Genomic DNA, 26,987 nt, shown 5'->3' with positions numbered 1-26,987 from the left:
GGAGCGGTGGCGCAGCGGTTAGCGCCGCGCTGCGCTACAAACCCGGGTGGCTTTCCGCTCACGGCCACCAACACCGGTGACGATTATCTGAACCAATTACGGGTCTCCCCTAGGTCGACTCTGCCTCAAACGAGTACATGGTGCTGTGTGTTAACATCGCCACTGGAGAGACAAAGACGGCTGGACCTGGTGCTGGACACCTACCCCGTCGTGTGCCGTGCCAGCCTTCGTAGCTTTTGCTTGCTAACGGCACTTGCCCCAACAGTCTGTTGAAGCTACACGGGGGACCCTATGTGTTTGTGCGCGCGTGTGCGGCGCGCGGTAACGGCTCCTCGCGTCCGCGGTCGTGTCGTCGATGGTCAGGACCCTGCAGCCGGAGCCCGTGCCACAACGGCGGCAAGTGCGAGGTGCAGGCGATGGGGCGCGGGGACTCCCTGGAGGAGCCGTTCCGCTGCTCGTGTGCGCCCGGGTTCAAGGGAGATCTCTGCCAGGAAGGTACGACGGTGGCGGCGGCGATGACGCGACATGACGTCACTGCCGTGATGACGAAGGCGACGATGACGACGACAACTCGACATTACGACGATGCCACGACGATGACGACAATGACGGCGATCATGACGACAATGATGACGACGACGATGACGACAATGATGACGACGACGATGACGACAATGACGATGATGACGACAATGACGACGACAACTCGACATGACGACGGTGCCACGTTGACGATGACGTCACGACAACCGTGCCATGATTATGACGACGACGACGCCACAACGATGACAACGGCGACGTGCCAACGCCGACGTGCCAACGCCACCGAGCCAATCCTCACTTTTCATTTCGTTGGTTTTGTAATTTTTCCTGAAATTCTATCATGCCACTGATGAAGTGTTCCGTTAAGATTGTTGCGTGCGAAATGCGTTGGGGCTCTCTCTTGGCTTGCATTTGCACTGAGCAGCATCTTTTTTTTTACCGCGGTGTACATTTGAGGACACAATGCTGCCCATGAACGTGAATTTAGTTGTGAGTATATTAACGCCCCCCGCCCCCACTAGTAATGATGGAGTGGCAGCCGAGGGTTGGATCACATCTCAGAGCACGTGCAATTAGGAGATGGAACGATGAAATTAGTTCACGTGCAGGGTTAGGGTTGCTATGTTGCATCGCAGAGCCGTGGGAGGTGGCGACGGTTTGGGGCGGCCTTCATCCAGCTGTGGATTCATCGCAGCCGATGCTGACGATGGATCGCGCAACGGATCGCCATCCTTCGCATCAGCTGCATGAGCATCCCCATCCACGCGGGGCTTCCCCTCGCCGTGGGATTTTGGCTCCACCAATGCACAAAGGACCGTCCCCTGCCCCGCGTGAACAATGGAAGGCACCGCACAGATGAAGCCCCTTCATCAACTGCAGTGGCCAGGAGGGGCGATGTGAGTGGGGTGGGGGCGGTCGACCGCTCACGACAACGGCGGCGAGACAAAGGAGCCGACAGACTTGTACTCGGGCGCTTTGTTTGTCAACGGAGCGACTTGCCAATGTGGGTGCATTGCACGCCACACGGAGCGAGCAAAGGCGGACGCACACGCCGGCGCTGACAGACGGGCGTCCGCTGGAGCCGGGGGGGGGGGGTCGGCATCCTGCGGCCCCCGGAGCGGCATGCGGCTGTTCATGGGCTGCTTCGTGACGTCGTTTATTGAGGACCACCGCCACCTCGGATTCATCACGTGCATTGCGGCTCTTGGAATGTTGAGGTTTTTTTTTTTACAGAATACGAAAGCAAGGGCTCTTCTTGTTATTTTGGTGGCTGACCCCTGCACTAGAGGGAGCTCGAGAGAGCCTCTGTGGGAGGGTGCATTGGCCTTCTCTTTCACGCCGATCAGTCAGCTTTGACGCTGGACTCTCTGGTGTTCCCCTTTTCTGCTGCTGGCTTGACGGCGGTGGAGGGGAATTCTTAAAAAGACTTGCCCCAATGTTTCCCCTGCTGCTGCTGCTGCCGCTGCCACCTGCGGAGTGGCATTGAACCGACACCCTTCGGATGGCAAGTCCGGCTTTACCGTGCGTGCCATGTGGGCATTAAAATATTATCGCTTCCAATGAAGTTAGTGCAACTCTTTTTATTTGCATGTTCAAGCGCCCGATTCGCCCAAACCTTTCAAGCAGTTGGCCGTGCAACGCCCGCGGGGGATACTTAATCAAAGCTTAGCGACTCTTTCACGCGCTCGCTCCATCGCAGCGACGTCGCTCTTCCGGACGAAAGCTGCCACCGGTCGTACGCCCCGACAAGCCCCGCGCTAACGATGCCCGGGCTCTCACCGCGCATCCCTCGCGTGTCCACACACGCAACGCTACCTTTGAACTGCAATGCAGGGAAAATCACCCGCGGGTCTCTTTTGAGTGTTTGTTGCTGGGATTGCTGGGCAACTCCCAACTCCTGCCGCCACCTACCCTTGCCGCCCCCCGTGCCCGAGGCACTGGCACCAGTTTGTCAGGAAGTGTTTCAGTTCACTCCGTCCACCAACAGCTGCTCCTCCAGTACAGGAGCCGATGTGACACTCAGCGTTGTCGGTCCAGGGTGGGGAACAGCTGCCATCAATGTGAACGAAACTAAACCTGGAAGAAACGTTAAACGCCACACGGAATTACTAACGGCGCGATGCGTTAGCGGTATTGTATGTATGTTGAACTTCTTTCACGCTGTACATAGCCAACCGCGCTAATCGTAGATGCGGGGGAAGGACTAAAAACTAAACACAAAAAGCAGCTGAGAAGAAATACGTTTTTAACCGAGATTTAAAAGTGCATAGCTCCAGTGGCTTCCTAATATCGGAAAAAAGGAGAGCATTCCAGACAGCGACAGATGCGCATCTGTAAAGTGCTATGGACCTACTGCTGCTGCTGCTGCTCCGTGTGAAATCCACTCAGCTTAGGAGGGCAGAGTGGGGTTTTCCATCTGCAGCCCCGGTGACCTGGAACGGTCTCTGCCAACTGAAGTCCGCTCAGCTGTGACAATCGGTCGTTTTAATACCGGACTCAAAACATTTCCTTTCACTTGTGTTTCATTTAATTTAGTTTCAAATGTATCTGTGCCATCCGCGTTTTTTGTCTCGGCCCTTTTAATGGTTGAATATGGCAGGTTACAACCTAAAACTAAACTGTTTTTTTTTTTACCAAGCAATCTATCGTTTGGCCACATCACTTGGCCAAGGATGACAGCTCAACAGAGTGGCTTATCACGTGGATATTTCTAGCAGCCAAATACTCTAAAACGCACGTTGATTCTAAATATGAAGAAAAAAAATCAGAGGACCCTGAGAAATACCAATGCGAACCCATGGGGAGAGAAACACGAAAAATCCAAATATATACAGGGATCAGAGTCGGGTTCGAACACGTGACCTCCTGCATACCAGGCGAGGTCAAATCTTGGATCGAGCTCGCAGTCAGACGTCTCCGAGCTCCGAGTGTGAGCTCCTTGTCCACAGTTGACTCCGTGTGCTACATCCTGATGGTGGGGAGGGACCACGGTGAGTACCGCTTTGTTGGAACACATTGGCCATGCTCTGGATAGACCCCCCCCCCCCCCCCCGTGGCATGAGAATGCGGAATTTCCACCACTAGCTCAGCGCAGCCGACAGGCGTCCGTTGCACGTTATTGTTGCCGGTTCGTGCAAAAAGGCACTTAGGCGTTTCGTTTGACGTTCGGTTCACGAGTTTATATCATCCTGAGAGGGGAGGTGAAAACATTACCGCTTGTAAAAACGGAATGACGGCCAGTGTGAGAACACATTGTTCACGCTTCCATGGGCATTATTCACAATTCTGAAACTTGACTCTGGCACCAAGCCAAAGTGTATGTTCCTTATATGGGTTCCCATAGCAACAACGCTGTGTGAACCTGAATTATATAAATCGGATCTGTTGGAGTAATTGATCTTTAGTTTTATAATAACTCTTCAAGATGTTTCCTACCAGGTTTACGTTTTTTTTTGTATCAGGGTTGCTGAGCACAGACCCAAAACGCCAAGCGGCCTACACCAAGCGACAAGATCAAAGTTGCACTCCAAAGTATTTCACGTTTCTTGATCATGCTAAGCTTTGCTTCGTTCTCGTTTGCTAGGCCTGCTGGATAGTTCGGAGATTAGGCTGGCTAACTATGAGATGATTATACATTCGTCTTTTCAATGTTCACGTTTTAAGCTTGCGAGTTGTCACTTACATTATTGAATTCGAGGGGGGGTTTTAATCACCGGATTGTGGAAGGATTGTATCGGCCCGTGAGAATGCACTGGCCCACGGATGTGGAGTGGCTCCAGGTCAGTTGGACAGCGAGCTCCATATCGGGTTGTCGTAACTACAGGTGACATGTGTGCACGTGTAAAGCCACTGGATGTTGGGTCCTCTCCCCTTGGCAGGCAGTGTGAGGGATGCTTGACCGTAACGTCATCACGCGCGTCAGTGCAGTTTGGTGAAGGCGGGCGACAAGGACGTGAGCATTCAAAGCGCGGCACAGCAATGACTTTTGCTCCAATGCCCTCTGCTGCCTGCCTCCTAGCCACACAGCAGCCTCTTCAACAACCCAGGCTGTGTGGCGGCTATCCAGGCTCAACTCTGCTCACCATTCCGGGTGATTTGTGATGAAACGACGGGGGGGGGGGGGGTGGGGGGCGACAATGCGGAAAGCGGAAGACAGAGTTGAATGCACCTGTGGGAGGACGTGCTGGCAAGGAAACCTGGGGTGGGACCCTACTGGCTACACGGGCCTGGAGCATGACGATGCTGCATCGGTCAGTGTAGAGTTGACTACGCGGACTGTGCAGCAGAGTCATCAAGGAGCAGGGTAAACCATCACGCGAACAACTCCGGTCACCATCCTGTCAGCAGCGGTGGTGGCTTTTGGCTGGCCGTCGAACAAAGACGGTCACCGCTATCGCGCGCTTTCAGATGCGCTTCTGCGGCCGTCTGGAACGCTCTTCCTTCCGATATGTATTAGGAAGCCGCTGGAGCTGTGCACTTTTAAATTATCTAGATTGAAACTCAATTTATTGAGAACTTCTTGTTGTGTCTAGTTTGTTGTCCTTCCCCCCCGCCGGCACCTCCGATTGGCAAAGTTGGCTATGTCCGGCGCGAATGAAGTTCAAGATACACACATTACACACTCGCTTCTGTCACTCAACCCGTGGGGGGGGGGAAACCGGTTCTTCTGGGATTTCTGCTTCTGTTGCCCAGAGCTTGGTGAAACTCATTGTTACTGCAAATTCCGCCAGCAACCCATTCATTTCGAAGCGAGCAACAGTTTAGAGGAGACACGATGGAAGAATCCACCGAGAGAGGAAGACTTCGTCACAATTCTGATGAAGCTGGCCGTTGTCATCGCGAGCTGAACGTCACGCTCAAATCGTGAGTGTGGTGGGTTTAACTCTCGGACACACAACCGGTGTGCTCAACTCGTCACGAATCGTCACGTTTTGTTTCCGTGGCAAACCTTGCCGAGTGGCCGCGTCGGGTGGTGGCGAGTTTAACGACGCGTTAATATTCACGTGATCTAACCCCCCCCCACCCCCCCAAAAAAAAACCCCCCCTCTTTGTTATGGCCAATGGAAGCGTGTCCTTCGGCACGGGCATCTCTGGGTGCTGCTCACGTTCCATTGGCAGCTGTAGGCCAGCGGTGGAAATTCCACATTCCAAAGACAGACCAATATCACCACATGCCCAAGCGATATTTATTGACTTGCAAAAAGTGCGTATTACACTGTGCGCATGATTTACCGCCTTAACCTCACGGAAGACATTTATGAATACAAAATAAATAGCCATGGGTTTAATGCTCTATTTATAAAGCTTACACAGTGGGGGGAAATAACCTGCTTCCTTGAATCCTCCGATAGCTTAGAGGGCTAAGTGATGAGAAGAAGGATTACAGCCGACTGGATTAAACGGAGGGAAACTGTACACGCAGCATCCCGTGTGTGCGCAACGTGGGCACTGCGCGTTCCTTACGCGTAGCGATGACGTCCACGCCGCCCTCTTCCCAGCAAACGTGAAACGTCGGGTCAATGTCGGACGAACGGTTACAACTGGGTTCTTTGCTCTGCGCTGCCCGATTTTGGAATTTCCCGCTTGCTGTGCGCCTGTTAACGTCACTCGTCGAATCATGTTGAGGACTCACATCGCGATCCCGCGCTACGAACCCCAGCCGCCAGAGTTCGATTCCCGCCTACACCAGGTGACGATCATCTGAACCGGTCCTTGCGCCTCCCCTAGGTCCACTCGGCCTCAAATGAGTACCTGGTACAGTGTGTAAATATCGCCAACTGGGGAGACAAAGGCGGCCAGGCGTGGTGCTGACCACCCATACCCTCGTGTGCCGTGCCAGTCTTCGTAGGTGCTACTCGCTAACAGCACTTGCCCCAGCCGTCTGTTTAGGCTACACGGGGGATTTTTGTCTGTGTGTGTGACACGTGTGCGACACGTGTTTAGGAAGCATTAGCGTAGTGAATTCAGGGCACCGTGCTGTTCCAAGCCACAGCCAAGTATAAGTGGCGAGTGACATCACAACCATTTCTGAGTACTCTCTTAGGTCGATCCAACCTTTAATTATATACCTAATGCAGTCTGTAAATATCCGTATTGGAGACACAAAGACGGCCAAGCTTGGCACTGACCACACCAGGTTCCTTGCTAATAGCACTTGCCCCAACAGTTTGTTGAGGCTCATAATCAACGTTTTTGGGTTTAGATCGCGTTATTTATAAATGTGTCGTAACCCTCCACCATCCGACACGTGTCACGTGACACTTTTTTACTGATTGGCCGTGTCGGGTGGTGGAGGGTTACGACACATTTATAAATAACGCGATCTAAACCCAAAACCGTTGATTATGAATAATATTGGTCGCGAAAGCCTCACACGTGTTAAACTGAGTCTGTTGAGGCTCTACGGGGAGATCTTTGGTCTTTCGTGGGGATCTCATCACCGACCGCTCTCCTCACTCGCAGGGCCCTGCAGCTCGAAGCCGTGCCACAACGGCGGGCAGTGCGAGGCGTCGCTCGGGGTGCGCGGAGACTCCATCGACGAGGAGTTCCACTGCACGTGTCCAAGGGGCTTCAAGGGCCGACTCTGCACAGACAGTGGGTGGTGGCGCTGCACTCGCGGCGACGGCCGAACTCACGGCTCACGGGCCCGCGTGTCACATGGCCCACTACTTTCACTTCGTACCGACCACTTCCAAACGCCCCACACAAACGATCATTTGATGTCACCGCCAGAGCATCTTGGCCGCACTAATCGGGTTCTAGGGGGGGTTATTTTTGAAGACCTGGCAACAACGCGGTGTTTCTAATTGTAGTGCACTCAAGTCGCTTATGTCACCGCAAGGGCCCCCTCGTATTCGGTCGAGACGCACGCTATTTCCTACATTATTAATGGGTGACGAGCGGAGCGCCGGGTGGCTAAAGCACAGCAAGTTGGCACAGTAGGGGGCACAGGTGGTGCATCAGCCAGTCATCTCGGTCATCTTTGTCAGTCGACCCGTGGCAACTGGGTCTGCCCCGTGACCTCCTGCCAGCGGGCGTTCGACACTTCACGTGGCCTCAAGGTGCACATGGCCTGGCACAAGCGTCGTGGTGACGTCACCGCTACTTAGTGGCGAATGGCGGTTGTTGTTGAGTTGAGTTAAATGCACGGCCCGCCTAAGGTATTTGAAAGTCCTGTTTGGCCCTTGGTAGGACAATGTATGGTACCCCAGCGCTAAGCCAACACCAGCGCTGCGCTGAGGTACAAGAGGTCAGTAGGTTTCTAGGTGTTTCTGGGAATTTGGGGGGTTTTTTGGGATGGGTTTGATCAGTCGGTGAGGCTACACACTTGGGGTGTGAGACTGCATCCGTTCATAGGTTGTAATACATTATTTCACAAACAATAAATCCATCAAAACGACGTGTCAGGATCTACGATTTAACGCAAAATGATATGCTCGCGTTGTATTTTGGGCTGCACAATTGTTCAAAACGACAGACAAAGCACAATTAATACCGATCAGATGGTAAAAAGTGAAAAACATAATCTACTTCAGATTGGAACCATGACTAAAAAACATGTCAGTACGTGGGATCACTGAGGCTGATTTGTTCCAACCATTAGCGATGTGATCCACATAGCCCGATACACATTCCTGTGTTTCCATTCCCCCGCCTGAGGCACATCGAAGCAAAGTGGCCCTTTTGCTGCTGGAGCTTGCAAGACATGATAACGCCTCCTTTTACATATTTGTAATGAGTAAATGTATATTTCTACACAACCCATCGGCTGCACAGCCATTCTCTGAGAGTGCATTTTATGAGCAGTGCTGGTTCAAAAAAAGCCAACTCTGTGGACCGTTTTAAACATTGAGGCTCTCACCGGCAGAGTCAGGCTCGCTTGAACAAATGCTGGTGGCAATTCTGCCCCATTTTTATCGGCATGGGTCCTCTTTGGAAGAGATTGGCGAGGCATGGATCTCAGGAAATCTCTGCATCAATGACAAGAAGTCTGTGCTCCTCATCATTGTGTGCTTGTTTTAGTGGAATAATTGGCGAGCCCATATTGCTGAGAAAAAGTTACACGCTCAGGATTTTATATTATTTTCCACCTCACGTCCAAGTAAATTATGCCACGTCACATCAGCTTAAACTCAGTCTTTAATCCCAGTTAAGTTTTTTGTTTAAAAAAAATCGGGCTCACTGGGTTGACAGAGCTGTTTAAGTACATCAAGAAACGCATTATGTTCATCATTAAAACTTCAGCAAACATGCCAAAGCAGTGGGCTAATGTTTCAGACAATAGCCCTTCAATATACCCACGCAGCACTAATGAGAACGCTGACGATTGTTTTATGATTTGCACGTTTAATTAAGCTGCTGCTAACAGTGACTGGCACAAAACAGACAACACGAACACCCAAAAACGTACTTCACGCTCCAGAAACGCGAGCAATTGTTTGACTTACCATTGGCTCAACCGGACAATTGGCAGCTCCTATTAGGACGGTTGGCTACGTACGGTGTGAAAGAAGTTCAACATACATACATACATACGACCAGTTTGCACAGCCTCCACACATGTGCAGGCAGCGCAAATGTCCACTCAGGCACATGGGGCCAGGCTACAAAGAGGGGGCTGGCGGTGGCATCGGACAAGTGGGCCCCATTTAATTCCTCGCACAATGGCCCATGCCAACTACGATGGTTCATGCCAACCACGATGGACAAACCATAATGGTCCATGCCAACCACAATAGTCCAATCACGATGGTACCATGCCAACCACAATAGTCCAATCACGATGGTACCATGCCAACCACAATAGTCTAATCACGATGGTACCATGCCAACCACAATAGTGTAATCACGATAGTACCATGCCAACCACGCGACGCCACTGCCAGGAGCAGCATTAGAGCAGTACGCGTGGCCAGTGCCGGGGGAGGGAGAGCTGTGTTCAAACTAACGCGCGTTTCTCTCGGTGTCCCGTCAAGACATCGACGAGTGTCTCGACAGGCCGTGTCAGAATGGTGGCATCTGCCGAGACCTCAAAGGGGACTACACCTGCGACTGCCCGGCCGACTACACCGGCAAGAACTGCCAGCTGCGTCAGTATCCCACGTTCACGCACACCAGCACCGAGTTTAATCGGAATCAGAATTGTTTTATTTAGACTGGAGGAATCCGATGAGCTGTGAAGCTTATGTTTTTTCACGGATGTCCAGTATGGGCGGGTCAGCGAGTTACAACAGCAAACAATGCAAAATAGAGGTAATGGAGAGCAAGTCACTAAATATAAGTAAATAATAAACACTTTCATTATAGAAGCCCGATTGATCAAAATTTGGCAAGGCAGCAAAACAACAACAAAACAGTCCCAGACCACACCAAGACAACACCACACAGCAATAGTGGTCCCTCAGTACAATGGCACATTAACATTGAACTATCAATAAACAGGTAACGAAAAAGTAACAAATCCCATTTGCAAATGTGACCATTATCCAGCGCTAATCTTCCGCTTCAGGATATATTTTTTTTGAAAGGAAGATTTACACGATGGCCGAGGAAGGAAAATGAAGGTAATTCCAAAACGTCGGTGCTGCAAATGGCAACGCAATCCCAGCGGAGAAGCAACTGAGGAGAGGCGCGTGGGCCCAGCGTGGGCCCAGCGTGGGCCCAGCGTGGGCCCAGCGTGGGCCCAGCGTGGGCCCAGCGTGGGCCCAGCGTGGGCCCAGCGTGGGCCCAGCGTGGGCCCAGCGTGGGCCTCACGCGGCAAAGCGACGGACACCGTTGCCGCACAACGAGCCTGGTGCCGCGTCGACGTTTCCCAATTTCTGAACTCTCTCGCCCCTCGCAGGCTGCGGGGCACCGCTGGGGATGGAAGGGGGCGGTATCAAGAGCTACCAGATCTCCGCCTCCTCCATGTACAGCGGCATGTTTGGTCTGCAGAAGTGGTTCCCCTTCTACGCGCGCCTCAACCGCAATGGTCTGGTGAACGCATGGACTCCCGACGATCAGGACAGGTCGGCCTGGATCCAGGTAACTTCACCCCGGGCGAGATGTTAACTACCTCCATCGGTATGCAGGAGGTTGTGGGTTTGATCCCGACCCCTGACGCCCGCTGTATATTTGAGAGTTTGCGTGTTCTCTCTCCGTTGTTGCGTGGATTCTTCTCCGGTTTTTCCCTCCATGTTTAGAATCAACGTGCGTTTAGAGTATTTGGCTGCGACAAACTTCCACGTGAACGACCACTTCTTCGAGCTATCGTCTGTGGCCAGGTCGCTTCCGATTGAAACGCGCGACCGTTGCTCGTCCTCGTCGCAGGTGGACCTGGGCCGCACGATGCGCGTGAGCGGCGTGGCGACGCAGGGCGCGCGTCGCATGGGCAGCGCCGAGTACATCAAGAAGTTCATGCTCGCGTTCAGTGACGACGGCAAGACGTGGAGCGGATACCGCGAGGCGCGCTCCACCAAGGACAGGGTCAGTGAGTCGGTGTACCGCCCCCCCCCTGTCTGCACAACCGCCCCTCCCCCAGCCCAGTGGGTGAGCGGTGTGAGGGAGCGGAGTGCATATGTAGTGAGTTCGACTGAGTTGCAGACGTTGACTTGGAGGCAACACGTTTATTTAACTCCCAACACACGGGGTAACTGCCCCTTAACAGAATAACAACCTATGGTGGTGACCACCAGACTAACTACACTAATTAGAACGTCACTAGCTACTACGGACCAGGACCAACTGCTCGGGTCCAGGTCCACGTGTTGGAGACTCATTGAACGGAGAACGTAGACGAAGGTTTCTTCCAGGATGAACAACAACAACAACAACCCTGGTCCCTCTGGGAACCCGGCTTATATTCTCTGCGGCGTGGCTGGCTCCGCCCTTGGCCACGACCACCTTCCAGAATCCTCGGGAAGAATCTGGCTCCCGACCACGTGACCACCCCTAGCCCCCACTTGGTCGCGTGTCCTCTTGCGTCAACCAGAGTGCCATGGCCGTTAGTAACCTCATTCCTACGGCCGGCACTCCCACACCCTGTCCTGTATGGGCCGGCACTGCACGCCAAGCGTGGTGCCATCCAGCGCTATCAATCAGCGCTCACTAGGCCCCTCTAGGGCCGGTACTGCATAGTGACATCCCGCGATGTCACTGCACATAAATTAATTTTACAATTCGGTTTCTCCCCCCTCTCCACCCCACCAAGTTCTTACAACCTTTCTCAATATTACATACTAATTTTCTGACAGAATGCCCATTATGAGCATTATTGATCGTAAAGTTGCAATGATCAGGACGCTTTACGGGAGGATTGTGTAGAGGCAAGTCCAGTTTTAAGGACTTTTTAAGTGATAATAGTACTATAAAAATGTGACATTCAATTACAAAGTTACGGGACACCGACATCACGAACATCGTAACGCCGTGAAGTTTAACGCCTTTAAAAATGACATCGCGGCAGCACCCCCCCCCCCCCCACCCGCGTAGCTCGAATCACGAGAACCGCGCTCGTCGTGGTCGCGTCCCTCGCAGATTTTTCCCGGAAACTGGGACAACTCGACGCCGCGTGTGACGGCCCTCAGCCCGTCCATCACGAGCCGCTACGTGCGCCTGCTGCCCACGATCTGCCACAACCGCTGCACCCTGCGCATGGAGCTGCTGGGGTGTGAGCTCACCGGTGAGTGCCTACGGCCATCGAAGAATGCGTGGCACACAGAGCGAGCGTGGGGTTCCTTCACTTTCCTGCTGCACGTGAAGCAAAAACAACGGCTGAACTTGTCAAAAGTAGCAGAATCCTCGCGCGAGATTAGTCTCGGAGACTCAGGGAGACTTTACCTGGAGCGTTGACATCCCCCGACCGTGGTGAAGCTATCGAGTGTGCAGGCGGTGTAACTGCACCGGGGTCCGTAGGCTGTAGGGGACTGGGCGCCAGGCTTACGACGAAGGGGGTGGGGGGGGTAGGGGAAGCGGAGATGAACAGTGGCAGGTCGGCTGGGGGGGCCCGGACCTGACGCCTTTAGACCTAGGGGATGTGGGCGGGCGGGTGAGCCAGTGGCTGTGATTGGTGGGCAGGCGTTTGTGTGACGTGACCGGCTCAAGTGCCGCCAAGACGCCTCGGCCTACATCTTTGGAGACGTGCATGTGTTTACGATCGACACGCATTGCTTCGCCGACGTCACGTTTAGGCAAACGAAGCTAACGAATCGAAGAAATGCCGTACAAAGGAGACGGGGAAAAAAAGAGCTAGAAAACAATTGGGACACTGAAAACGGGACGAACTAATAATGTGTTATTGAATTGGGTTGCACCATCGAATCGTAACAATTCATGGCATCACTGGGAAGGTTGAAATGTTACAATCCTCGTCTCCAGCTTCACAGGTTTTACAACCATGCCCTCTATTATGCCTTTCCAGCATCGCAATTATACATCGATAGTCAGACCAGGAATTCCCATTCATTAACTATTCCTTTTCTGATGGAAATCACCTTTTCCATGCATAGGGTAAACTTTGTGGCCGCATGTCAATTATCACGTGAACCAATTTCGGAACAAATGGAAAAAAAACACCGGCTTTTCCGACCGTCTTTGTTCCCTATCACCCTCAGTGCAGACAGGACCCATGAAATGGGAGCGAGGGGGGAAAAGAGAGTGAGGGAGGGATGGAGGAGAGGGAGGGATGTATGCAAGGGAGGGAGGGCGTGCGTGCGTGCGTAACGGGACAGGCGCGATTAGAGAAAGCAGGATGAGTCGCTGGAGCGTAGAGCGAGCGAGCGAAAGCAGCGAGGTTTTTACAGTGGCACTCGCGGGAGATGTGGGGCACCGGTGTAGAGGTGGCTGGAGGGGCGGACAGGGGGAGGGGAGGGGGCGCGGGGGAGGGGGGGGATTGCCAATGTCGGCTCATCTCGCCGATCCGGCGAGCGTCTTATCGGCGCGTACAGCTGCCGCCAGCCGCCTCGCAGGGAGGATTGACGGCGTTGCAATCTACACCACCCTCCTGTGTCTTCACGGACCGGTGTAACAGTCAATCGCTTTGCTTACAACTTTGCTTGCATAGTTGAAGCTCCGAAGCAGGTCGAAGTAGAATGAGCAAAACAAAGGGGTGTCATTTCCCTTTCATGGCCAGATCCGCACAAAAGGGCGCATCATTTTAAACTTCCGAGGCGCGGAAGACAGATTATCTCTTATCGCGGTGATTAAATGGCCAAAAGGCAGCTTTGGCTGCTTGATCCGGCGATGCAGCGCATTGCAAACTTTTGACTCTTGAAGATCCTTGGTTTTTCCTGTGTCATTGCTCAGATGCAATCGCCCGTCCCGTCCGTAAGAGCGGCACCCCCTCTCCCGTGGCTTCACATTCCCTTTTTTGGACCGCGCGCTGTATGACATGTAAAGCGCAGGCCCAATGTTCGGCCGTTTCACAAATTAGATTGTAGACTTGTGGGGGGGGGTTGGTACAATCCAAGTTTAGAATCAGTTAGGGCCGAAAAGGGCACAGAAAAGCGTGTGGAAATTATCGTCAGCCATGGTTGTCCCTGGCTGGATGAAGGCCTCTCCAAGCTGACACCTATCCCCCAGAGTTCATGCATACGAGTTCCTTTTCCCAGTTGGACGTACTCTCTGACTTATGACTGCCGATCCGTATTTAGTTTCTAATTACATGTCTTGCTTTGGTCCACTTACTTTTGTTAATAATCAACACGATATCTAAATAATGTAATCCTAATTTGTAAATCTCTACTTGGTGCCTGCCTGTCCGTCCGTCGACCACCCAAACCTACCGATCGACCCAACCAAACACCCACCCATCGATACACCCACCCATGAACCCACCCACCCAACTACCCATCCAACCACCAACCAATCCATACACCCACCCAATCACCCTTCCAACCACCCACCCATCCAACCACCCACCAACCCCAGGCTGCTCAGAGCCACTGGGTGTGAAAGACGGGAGGATCAAGGACAAGCAGATGACGGCGTCTGGAGTGTTCCACACCCTGGGCCTCGACTTCTGGGGCTGGGAGCCGCACTTTGCCCGGCTCGACGCCACAGGCAGAGTCAACGCCTGGACCCCCGCCAGCTGCAACGAGCAGCAGTGGTTGCAGGTACCGTCTCTCTCCCCGTGTCCGCGTGGGGTTTTCTCCAGGCCCTCCGGTCGTACCAATGTGCAAGGCTTTCACAGTCGGGCTGCGTAGTCAGTTACAGCGTAGCTCAGGAAGACCCGGCGTCTTTGTCCACTGCTGAGGAACAGGAGCTGACTACCAATGCCGCATGCATTGAGCAAGTTTGTAATTGACACGGCGAAGCCGCATGTTCGTAACCAATGTCTTTATTAGGCCCCTGGCCTTGCTTGGCCTTGAACCTGGTGGCGAGATGTTAACTACCTCGCCTGGTATACAGGAGGTTGTGGGTTTGATCCCGACCCTGATGCCTGCTGTATATTTGGAGTCTGCGTGTTCTCCCCGTGGTCGCGTGGATTTTTCTCCGGTTTTTCCCTCCACATTTAGAATCAATGTGCGTTTAGAGTATTTGGCTGATAGAAATATCCGTGTGATAAGCCATTTCGTTGGGATGTCATTTGTGGCCAGGTAGCTTCTGAAAAAAAGAGGTATATATAGCTCAGCGGGCTTTACCCGGTAAAATAGAAATAGAAAATGTAACCCTATTCAGAAGTCCCACGATGCGGTTTGGTTCCGGCACGGCATGGTGAATAACTGGTGGGAAAACCCCTGCTCCCCCGCCGCGCACCGACTCGCCTGTGTGCGGACCACGGGGCCTCAACGACACGGCCTCTAACCGGCGCTATCCGCTCACCCCGCCACGCCAGGTGGACCTGCTGCGGCCGCGGCGAGTGTCGGGCGTGGTGACGCAGGGAGCGCGAGACCTCGGCACCGTGCAGTTCGTGCGCGCCTACAAGGTGGCGCACAGCGACGACGGCAAGAGCTGGACCCTCTACAAGGACAGGGCGAGCGGGCGCCCCAAGGTGGGTGGAAGTGGCGATGTGGGATGCGTGGCGTGGCGGAATGCGAGGTGCTCGCTTTGACTCGGAGCAGCACCGCGTCGAGGAGCATAAACCATCGTCACGCGAGCTCCGGTCGTCCTCGCAGCAGTAGCAGCAGCGGCGGCGGCTTTTGGCCGGCCATCGAACAAAGATGGTCACCGCGTCGCGTGCTTGCAGATGCGCTTCCGTGGCCATCTGGAACGCTCTTCCTTCCCCTCCGATTAGCGCGGGTGGCTACGTAGGGTGCGAAGGAAGATTAACGTGCATACACGCAGAGGTGTTGCAGCTCATCGCAAACCATTCCAGTGCCCTGCGGCAATCTAGCCAAGGGGACCATAGCAGCAGCTGTCTTGGTCCGGCGGTAAGTGGACGCAGTGCCGGCCTGCAAATGGGCATCAGTCCTGCAGCAGTTCGGGGCGATGTCGCCATGCGATTTGTTCACAACGTGTGCGAGATATTTCCAACGAGGCAGATTTGGATGATAACAACAGCACACGCTGCAGAGCAGACGCCGTGTAGTATTTACGGTTAATTCAGAATTTACCAGAGTGGCCGCTGGGCTGAAACTGCAAACTTCTGCAGCGCCCCATTGCGATCCGTGAGTGGAACGCTTTGCCTCCACCTACTCTTGACAAATCCTAATTTCCGTGGATAATGAGATATTGTGGCTATCAAGTTATTCCGCTTAACCCAGCACGCCTGTTTCACGTCGCAGATCTTTGCCGGCAACTACGACAACAACACGCACAAGAAGAACATGTTCGAGTCGCCGTTCTGGGCGCGGTACGTGCGCATCCTGCCCACGGCGTGGTTCAACCGCATCACACTGCGCGTCGAAATCCTGGGCTGCGACGAGTGAGCTGGGACATGCGAGCTCCGCCAATCGGCAAGGCACCACCTCCTCCTCTTCCTCCTCATCTTCCCAAGCAGCCTCCTCGACCCCTCTACCCCAGCCCAAGTAAATTTAACTGACACCGGGGGAAAAAAATGTATCGGCAGGGCGGGAGATATGCGGGGGTCCACATTTTTACATGGTGCGGTGGGGGGAGTGGGTGCCGCGAGCGTGTGTAAATCTTAACTCGTTATCGCAGTCAATGATTTATGCAGGAAATACTCTCGGTGAGTTTCAGAATTTGTTGATGAGGCTCCTCTCCTTTCCCGAGATGTTGGGCCCTGACTGAGTGTCTTGACTGTGGGAGGAAGCAGAAGTACCCAGATCAACATCCTACTTGCTGCACTACCACGAAGTGGCCACCTCGTGTCCCCCTGACACCGAGCATGCCACAGAGGCAAGCCAAGGGAGTGAACCAATTTCAGGTCGAGGTGCCTCGCCCTTATTTATTTTAGAGTGCAGCAGTTGAATTGGCCACAGCAACTTCCCTTGCAGCCGGAGAGACCGACGCAGTCTCCGGGTTCAAGGCAACTTCCCCAAATTCTTCACGCGCCAACCGTTCGCCCAGTGAAAGAGCGCGTGCGTGCGCGCGTGTGTGCATGTGTGCGTGCGCGCGTGAGTGTCGCATAAATCCCGAGCTGAAGCTGCCGTTGGGTTGCGCCTCGAAAACCCGTGACCACCGCCACCATCACCGACCCCCCTTGTTTCCTCGAGAGGGCACTTGAGCGTGCGCGTGGAGGACAGCGGAGCGCAGGGGGATGCAGGAAGGAGCAAGTTGCTGCTTCAATTAAAATAAACATTCATGGGCTTCGGCAACGACCAGACCACGCCAACTTAAAAAAAGCATTACCATGCCCTTGCAGCCTTGCAACTGTTTGCCTGCCGAGCAATCGTAAAAGTTCGTGTAGCCTCTTTGAGTTTTCGACACCTTCGCTCTCACAGAACTGGCGGCATTGGCATCCCTGCGGCTTCGGTCAATGCCAGCCCGTCAATAGCAAAACATCCACGCACCGATAATGAAGTGCCACGCGAGTTCACAATTTGATTTGCTGCTGGTGGGGCTTCAGAAAGTCCATTTGCTCGGTGGGAACACAGGCAATGTTGCGTTTGTTGCTCTGTTGAAATTACTCTAAATAAAACACGTTGTTGCTTCGAACATCAGCAGCACGAATGTGGAACCGTTACAATTCAAAACCCAAACGCAGACTCTGTTCTGCGCATGTGTGGACAACAGAATTATATTACACATTTTTGTCTTCTCACCATACAACAGAGCCACAACGGGGGCCGGGTTTTGTGTTTTTCCACCCCAGAGGTCGCGCTCCGTGCCGCCGACGTCACACGCAGCGGACGGCTCGAGCCGCATGCGCACGCACCAAATCACAGGCGGACGTCAGGGCATGTTTGCACAAACGAAACACGTGATGAACGTCTACCACCACGGCATGACTCTTACTCACGATTAGCACGCTCGCTTCGGCTACGTACGACGCGAAAGAAGTTCAACGTACTTACATACGTATCTCCCCACCCCCCCACCCCGCCCCCCGATTTCAAGCGTGAAAGTGGCACCATTTCAGAGACGAAGAAATTCCATTCGGATCTCGTGCAGCCAGCGGTGCACCCCGCTGTGGCAGAGATACTCTCTCCGCAGAACTACTTCTGGAGTCAACAAAAACGTGTTTTTTCTGCGCAAATTTAGGCGCGATGATTTTTCCCCGCCGCTATTGGTGGCCAGGCTGAGACCATCGACTCACGGCACTCGAGAGCGCGGTTTAATCGCAGGCGGTTGCTCGGATTTGAACCCAGCATCTCAGGTCAAGCTGCATCAATGTATATTGGTTCCCCGAAAAATTGTTTCCCCGATGGTAATATTTGTGTCGCCCCGACTTATTTCCGCCCCCCCCCCCCCCCCCCCGAGGGAATGACAGGAGTTACGGTTGCCACGGCTTGCCACGGCTTGTCGTGGTATGGCGCTAAAGGTGTCGTTATTATCATTATTATTACATTGACGAGGACACGATTAAATACAAGAATACACCGTAAGAAGACTGAGCAACTATTGTTTTTGTTGCGTATGGCAATATGTTCAGGGTCTAAAGGCCAATGTCGAGGTCGGCGAGCCACGAGAGGGCTTCTTCAGGAGACAAGCGTTTGTGTCGTTTTGATATTCCTCTGTTCAACGAGCAGAGGCTACAGTGCTTTACCACATGGGCCACAGTTGTGGTTGCACGGCCACAAATCGCACTAGTGTGGCCCGTCTTTCATTTCCCATTCGTGAAGGAGATGCACACATCGGCCTGTTGGTGCTCAGATGCGATAGATGGTTCCACCAGCGTCTCTTCGAGGAATGTAAAAAAATATCCAGGAGGGTTGAGCATCTGTTTCAGGAATTTCGTCTGCAAAGCGGCGTTTGTACCGTGGCGTTTCCGTTCAGAATTTGCATGGGTATAGTCTTTCAATGTGAAAATAAAGGGGGTACAATTATTTGGAAGGTGAGCCAGTGATCCTGGATACTGGTCCAATTGGCAGAACAAATATTCATTTCTAAGGGGGTTCGGGTTGGGTACGCGTTTCCTAGCACTGGCTTAGCTCTGATGTGGGTGCCATTAGCCCCTCTCAGCTGCCTTTGCCACCTTAAATGTACTTCTGCTTCCTGAAATGATAATTATTATATCCACACACACAGACACGCCGTGGCGTTTTTATCTTTGTAGGCCAGATTTTTTTTATAATGCAGACCGAGTGATGCATAAATCACTCGATGGATGAATGAAGGAATTAATGCACAAGTGAACTTTAGCATGATATATTAAATGGGCAAATTAATTTGATAAGTTATTGGATCACCGTAATTGAATAATGAACATTAAATTAATAAACGACCAAGTTAATGGATGATGATGATAATGATGAACAATATACTTTGTTGTAAGAGATGTAATGACTTGGGAGCAAATATTATCACCTCATTGTATCAGGCTTTGTATTTTGATAACTACAATATAACGTATAAGCACAAATAATGAATTACAATTAAAGTGTTTGTACAACTGATAATATATAGGACGGCCACTGTGGAATTGTCGCGCAACTGTACTCATGTCGCTGGCGAGTTGAGTGCTCTGTCAGTAATGTCTGGATGATTGAGAGTAAATTTAAATGAAAACCAAAACTTTCAACATTTGTGTCACCAAGTATGGAATAAGTGCGTCCTAACAATGTTAACAATCACTGCTGTAGACGATGAGTGCTTCAATCAAAAATATGATTTTCACTTTGCATTCCATTTCAATCCGCGAGCATTTATAGGCTGTCCAGTATTTAGCCAGCCGTTAGTGGTGACGAGCGTGCATTTTGTCTGTCACATTAACCGAACTAGCGTAAGAACTGTAAACACTGCAGCGAACTTCAAGCTACGAATGCGTACCATCACCTGTACATCATTAAACATAATAAAACAAATGTTTTTTTGGTTTCAAATACAAAAGAAACTAAAATGATGTTGCTCAATTATTTGTCCTCCGTGAAGTTACCGACTTGTGTGTACGTGATGGCATGAATTTGAGGCTGTCACCTGTCCCGTTTATTTTTCTCACCCTCCTCAACCAGGACCCTTCTCTCTTTGAGACTACAGCCGTCCCCAATACATCTGTCCAGTCTCCCTGGGGATGTTAAAGAGTCCCAGTTGTATACGTCAGTTGTAAAGCACGGCCGCAATTGTACCAATGCTACACTCACTCGAGACGGCGCATTCACCAGGTCTACCAGTCTTTGGAGATGTGCTTTTTGTCACGATGTGCACCCAGGTGTTTTTTGTATCTCAAAGCATTGTGGCAACCCTCGAATAAATGCATCAATGAAAATACTGTATACATCCAGAAAGTGAGCAGCGCATATACAATGGCTCCTCGTTTCATCCCGTAAAGAGTATGCTTTCACGATTATTATGCTCACGATGCATGCATCGGAGTCGTACGTTCACTAATCTGATACGTTCAATTTGTCCGAATAATAATACGCACGTGATGTGTACATCTTACAAATTCGGCTAATGCGAGATGGGAACAAGTAAACCCGTAAAAACAAAGTTTTTCACTATAAATCCTTTATATGCGTGGCGGCTAGAGTCTTCTCGTCCTCTGGCTTGAGATGGCTGCCACCTATGGGTCAGATGATTGTCTGCCAGTATTAAGCAATTGGTAATTAAATATTTAATTTGTTTTCCTTAAACAGTGTACAATTTTGGGAATTTTTTTTTCACGAACATTAATTGTCTCGCACAACGAGTCTGTGGAAAATGTCAGCTCGATTGGATCACGGGAAGTGGGTTAAAAAACGACCGAAAGATTTGCACGGTCGCAAGCAAGCAAGCACGCAAGCACGCAAGCAAGCAAGCGAACTTAATATAAAGGATTTAAAAATATATTCGCCTGTGGAGGAAGCGGGGATCGATCCCGCGACCTTTGGCATAGGAAGCGAGGGCGCTACCAACTGCGCTACTCCGCCACGGCCTGTGGAGGGGTTACGCTCTGGGCTCTTACACTCTGACGTTCAGCCAAAGCCATGAATGCGTTCTATTTGAATATATGTAAAATAAAAAAAATTTGCCTAAAAAGTGTAAAATTTTGGGAATTTTTTTTCACGAACAATAATTGTCTGGCACAACGAGTCTGTGTGGAAAATATCAGCTCGATTGGATCACGGGAAGTGGGTTAAAAAACGACCGAAAGATTTGCACGGTCCTAAGCAAGCACGCAAGCAAGCAAGCACGCGAACTTAATATAAAGGATTTAAAAACAAGGAATGAGTGCCATTGCAAATCGGATGGTAAACCTGCGATAATATATATTTTTTTATCATTAAATGTAAGTGACAATTTATAAAATGGCTGGAGGTGGACGGCTCATCATTACACGCCTGCAAACACACAGGCTCGTTCCCCCGGTGCTCACGAGGAACGATGGCGACGGGAGATATGTACACGTCGGTCGAAATCGTTTTTTTCTGCCGATTATTGCTTGCGGTGCAGGAAGCCAGCAAGCAGGTGGAACGTGACTGCTGCACACGTGATCCTCACGGCGGTAGCCCGGGGTACCAAATAATACAAAATGGGCCGAGGAAATTTAATATTTTATTTCTTGGACACGATTTTTTTCCAGAGGTGTTAATTAACTCCGCGACTGGGGTATCAATCAATCCGCAATCAGTGCCACTCCGCGATATCGAAACGTCAAACATTAGCATTAAAAAAATCCGTTATGAAAAAATGCAACTTTAAACATCTGTTGATTTGCAAATTCCAGCATCTTTTGATATGCAAATTCCTTTGTCAAGGCGCCCTCCTCCTCTAATCCAGCTTAAATATACGCTGCCAAGCTTGGTGGTGTTCATTCAGACGCTGTCTTTCCGACAGCCCTGTTCTTCACCTGAGGACGGCTGCTTGCGTTGTGGCCGAAACGTCATGAGAATTGTATTTTATTATGTTTTCTTTTCATTATTTTATTATTTCCCTTCTACGTGACTTTACCGAAAGAACCAAGAAGAGGTGCCGGGAGTGGGAGCAACTTCCGTGCATCCTTTGTGTGTCTGTGGTTCATGGAAGCGAGGTTATATTGTGCCACCCCGGGCCTTACTAGGTACTCACCAGAGGTGTGGACTCGAGTCATGCGACTTGGACTCGAGTCAGACTCGAGTCATGATTTTGATGACTTCAGACTCGACTTGGACTTGCCTCATCTTTGACTCGACTTGACTCGGGACTCGAGAGCAAAGACTTGAGACTTACTTGTGACTTGCATAACAATGACTTTGTCCCACCTCTGGCTACTCACTAATAGCACTCAGCCCCAAGAGTCTATAAGGCTAGTGGGAGGAGTCTGTGTGCGTGTGCGTTTACATGTGTATGTGGGGATTGGTAGCGTAACGGTTAGCGCGTTGTGCTACTGAACCTGGCGACCCGAGTTCGATTCACGCTCACGGTCAACACGAGTGACGATTATTTGAACCGGTCCTGGGCCTCGCCTAGGTCAACTCAGCCTCAAATGAGTAGTTGGTGCGGTGTGTAAACATCGCCACTTGGGAGTCAAAGGGAGCCACGCGTGGTATTGGCCACCCACCCCCTCGTCTGCTGTTCCGGCCTTCACAGGTGCTCGCTCACAGCACTTGCTCCGACAGCCTCTTAGGGCTTTTTGGTAAAGTCACGTAGAAAGAAAATAAATTAAATAATAGAATACGACGTTTCGATTGCAACACGAGCAATCGTCATCAGGTATAAAACAAACTGAGTGAACTTAGAAATACAATGCAATACAACACAAAGAGTCGGCTAACAACAGTCAGCACCTTACCTGGATGATTACGTTATTCCAAAGATTGCTAAATTGGAGAGAGAGAGAGAGAGACAAAACACAGACACGGAGACACACAGACAGACACACAAGCAGAGAGGGACAACACAGAGATACACAGAGAGAGAGACACACAACAGTATACGTCTTCTAACATTTTTTATTCGAGAAGCAAAGAGTTGCGAAGCATTAATGCAAACAACATCTATTTTAACAAAATAACATGTTCTGGTGACATTCATTACAGCATTCCAATGGACAGGAACTGCCGAGAGATGATAAAACCAAATATTTGGCAGAACTTGCGTTGGCAGCGGCGCACGAGCACAGATAACAAAACAAACTCAATACATTCATAAATAGCACTGCGTTGAAAAATAAAAAAAATCTATAATCGGTGACTTTCATGGCCAGATTCTTATTCTTCAGCTTCAAATCTAGAATTTCATGGCCAGAGCGTTAGAGTGGATAAGAGCATCCATTCTTAACTCTCTGATTCAAGAGCCGAATGGCTCACGGGGCTATACCATATTAAATGAACTTGACCTTGGTCTCTGTGCATTGCAGAAGGGCCGTTGACCGAAATGTAAACTATTATATATATAAACGAGCCTTTTGTCCGTCCAAGGACGGGTGTATTGCAGTAAATCTGAAACTTGCAAGCGAAAAGCAGACCGCGACGTGATATTCATTGCATCAATTCGTGTGCAATTTGTAAGGGCGCGGTGACACAGACCTATTTCATTTTAATGTTAAAATCCCTTGTTCATCGTGACGGCCTTTTTACTTTGATGTCTCAACAGCGTTACGGAGATCACGTGACGTGAGGGTTCTGCCTTTGTAGTGAGGGTTGTGAGTTGTCGCCGAGGAGGGGGGAGGAGGCGCCTCGCCCCCCTCCTCCCCCTCATGTGGAATGACGTCACCCGATAATTATTATTAATGGCAGGGGGATGTCCATTTGGATGACGTCACCTGTTCATGATTATTAATGAAGGGGGCTGTTCGATGTGGAGTGACGTCACCTGCTCATGATTATTAATGAGGGGGACGGTCCATGTGGAGGACGTAACCTGTTCATGATTATTAATGAGGGGGGCTGGTCGACGTGGAGTGACGTCACGCGCGGGACACACTGACATGCTTGGCTCATTATAGTAGTAAATACACACACTTTCCTTTTAAGGCAGTGTTCGTGACTAAATCATTGTTTCGTTCCAGGAAATGATAGAATAACGTATTTTACGAGTACCTGCAATTCGCAGAGTCTAAGGGGCAAAGTTCACGCTCCAGTTGATCTTTTGTTAAACAGGAACTCTTCAGAGCCCATGATAAGAGTGTCATTCGCAAGGGTGACCTGGTTCGCTACAATGATGACAACAGCAACAACAACTACAGCAGCAGCGAAGCAAAATAGAAAATCCGAGCTGATACAACCTCGTTACAGGAGAAACCCAAACACGACACAAACACAAGTTACGAGTAAAGAAAACAATCAAAAAACAGATCTGGAATAGACTTTGTGCAAGCAAAAAACTCTCCAAAACCTCGTCCCTGGGTGGGCTTGAACCACCAACCTTTCGGTTAACAGCCGAACGCGCTAACCAATTGCGCCACAGAGACAGCTGCAACTGACCACTTGCTATTCCATGTTGAAGGAAATAATGACATTCACTATCTTAAAAACGAATCTAGTATTGACTTATAAAAATAAACTTTCAAACAGCATCTCTGAGTGGGTTTGAACCACCAACCTTTACACTTCATTGCAGAACAGGCTGGCCAAATGCACCAGAGACAGCTGCAAGAGAACACTTGCTGTTCGGTGTTGAAGGAATTAATGACATTCGCTGTCGTAAAATCGAATCGAATCTAGCCAGCAAAAAACTCTCCAAAAGCTCGTCCCTGTGTGGGCTTGAACCACCAACCTTTCAGTTAACAGCCGAACGCGCTAACCAATTGCGCCACAGAGACAGCTGCAAGGATTAACTTGCTATATTCTTAGGTTTTTTCGGAAAAGTCACGTAGGTAAAACAATGAATAAAATAAAATAAATGAAAACAACTTATTTTATTTTATTAATTGATTTACCTACGTGACTTTACTGAAAAAAACAAAGAGTATGAATCCTTGCAGTCACAAAAGCTTCACATCTAAAACAATAAATGCCTTGTGAAGATGGCGACGCATACTTTACGTATTTATCTTCAAGATTAGAGATGTTTGTGTGTTGGGCCGCATCTTTAAGAACCCGATATCCCTCTACCGACAGTGTAGTGAAATCTTCACTGCAGTGTGTAATGTTCAGGGCAAGGCAGGAGAGATGTCTACAAGGATTATTCAATAGCACCCTCCACTGGCAGAGACAGCCAATTCACGTATCTGCCATATATACACTAAACTGTATTTCCACTCCAGAAATTCACGCACCATATATATACTCTTCGTCTATGAATACAAGATATTTTGAATTAAAATGTAAAAACAGAATGATAATGTTTATGGTCACAGTGCATCATCCCTGTTCAATCAAGCAATAGGGCAACTCTCGTGTCTGCTGGAGATCCCATGATTATGGTGAGAAACCTACATTCACGTGGCAGGGAAAAGTCCGACAACAGGGTGATTTCCATGGGACACTTTCGCGAGTATCAAGTTATTGAATTCTGAAATGTCTTCATGCCCTTCCTGGTGTAAATGCAAGTGGTAAGATGTTCAAACGCCAAGTAGACACCAATCAAAATGTATCAATGTCTGCGCAACCATATACCAGCGGTAAAATCGCAAAGAAATATGATTTCTAGATTTGAAGCTTTCGTGACTGCAAGGATTCATATTCTTAGTTCTTTCGGTAAAGTCACGTAGGTAAAAAATGAAATCAAAATTTCCTACGTGACTTTACCGAAATAACTAAAAATAGATATATGATTTGATGATACACTGTCCTGGATACTGATCGGCCTGCACCAGAGACCAGTGCTAGACAAAAGGCCGCAAAAAAGCGAGCAGTACAAGGGCAACGCAAACACCAACGCATCCATAGCTTGGGCTGAGCAGTTAAAGCTACAGGACCCTTTCACCAGTATCAAGATATTGAACGATTAAATAAAGGTTTAACCATTTCTGCTGTATATTATATCGTAATTTGGTGTCTGCTTGGTGTTTGAATATCTCAACACCTATATTTATTCCAGAAAGGGTAAAGCCTTTTTTTGTATTATTCAATGAGACGATTACTATTGAGCCACTAATTTAATGACGTAAGGACAAAAATGTAGGTCATCAAATGTATCCCCGCAACGCGATTTTGCTGCGGCTATCATTTAATGAGACGAATAATCCATTTTAACTCTCAGAGAGTGGTGCGTGTACCAATCCCTGTGTTGGAGAACAGTCATAAAATGTGGATATCAGAGAACTACTTCTGAGATTCAGAAGTAATTCTCTGTGACATCGAATCCACACTCGGCAGCGTAGCTTTCCCGCTTGCCCTATAACACAATCACGTGTCGCACGACGGTCAAATCAACAGAGCTGGAATAAAAAATAATTTACATTTTTTGTTCATGCAGTCATCGACCTTTACAAATGTAAATACATCATAATGACAATTCTCAGAATCCGCGTTCCTCCAAATCGCATTGCCTCTTGTGCTCAGCCCATCACACCTCGGGTCGCTAAAACAATTCACGATTTGTGAGCCGCTTCAAGCGGCATGTGCCCTCCCGCGGAATGGAAACGTCGAATTTCCACCACAGGCTCAGGGTCACCAGCGGGGGGAGGGAGGCGGGGGGAGGGGTGGACCAAGCGGTGCTTCACTGCTCACTTGAGCAAGGAGGGGGTGGGGTGGGTGTGGGGGAGGAGGTGGGGCTAGGGGTGTGGCTGGGGGTGGGGGCAGGGGTGGGGGCGAGGGGTGGGTGGGGGCGAGGGGTGGGTGGGGGCGAGGGGGTGGGGGCGTGGGGGTAGGGGCGAGGGGGTGGGGGCGAGGGGTGGGAGGGCCATTCTGGCTCTGTAATGAAATCGGCTGCTTTCCAGATTGCCTCGAGACACCGACCATTCCGCATTAACACCCAGACACGGCGACCCATTGCGACACACGCAGGCGCGGGTAACGATAACCCCCCCCCGCCCCCCATTTATGACAAATTGCGTTTCTTAGCAACACAACATGCTCAGGGTCCCTGCTTTCGCCCAATTAAAAACATGCCCCGCACATGTT

The 26,987-nt window shown here is 50.5% G+C and overlaps 1 protein-coding gene and 2 non-coding genes across 4 annotated transcripts in view; 1 reads left to right on the top strand and 2 right to left on the bottom strand.

The window, feature by feature from the left end:
* Positions 1 to 19,921, top strand: part of LOC144722060 (lactadherin-like) — a 42,584-nt gene extending 22,663 nt beyond the window's left edge. For both annotated transcript variants that reach the window (XM_078600153.1, XM_078600151.1), the window contains 9 exons: positions 364 to 495; positions 7,006 to 7,137; positions 9,519 to 9,632; positions 10,385 to 10,566; positions 10,852 to 11,007; positions 12,058 to 12,202; positions 14,449 to 14,633; positions 15,356 to 15,511; positions 16,245 to 19,921. In XM_078600153.1, coding sequence (XP_078456279.1) covers positions 364 to 495; positions 7,006 to 7,137; positions 9,519 to 9,632; positions 10,385 to 10,566; positions 10,852 to 11,007; positions 12,058 to 12,202; positions 14,449 to 14,633; positions 15,356 to 15,511; positions 16,245 to 16,388 — 1,346 coding nt within the window. In that variant the 3' untranslated portion in view covers positions 16,389 to 19,921. The remainder of the gene's footprint in view (positions 1 to 363; positions 496 to 7,005; positions 7,138 to 9,518; positions 9,633 to 10,384; positions 10,567 to 10,851; positions 11,008 to 12,057; positions 12,203 to 14,448; positions 14,634 to 15,355; positions 15,512 to 16,244) is intronic.
* Positions 19,922 to 24,317: 4,396 nt separating this feature from the next.
* TRNAN-GUU (transfer RNA asparagine (anticodon GUU)) lies at positions 24,318 to 24,391 on the bottom strand. The gene has a single exon. It is a non-coding gene; the product is annotated as a tRNA-Asn (tRNA).
* A 277-nt stretch (positions 24,392 to 24,668) lies between these two features.
* Positions 24,669 to 24,742, bottom strand: TRNAN-GUU (transfer RNA asparagine (anticodon GUU)). Its single transcript has one exon. It is a non-coding gene; the product is annotated as a tRNA-Asn (tRNA).
* Positions 24,743 to 26,987: the final 2,245 nt, after the last annotated feature.

Source organism: Lampetra planeri, chromosome 13 (genome assembly GCF_965212315.1).
Source record: "Lampetra planeri chromosome 13, kcLamPlan1.2.h2, whole genome shotgun sequence".
Lineage (NCBI taxonomy): Eukaryota > Metazoa > Chordata > Hyperoartia > Petromyzontiformes > Petromyzontidae > Lampetra > Lampetra planeri.
Note: the sequence above shows the minus strand (reverse complement) of the source record. Positions and strands in the feature narration are given on the sequence as shown.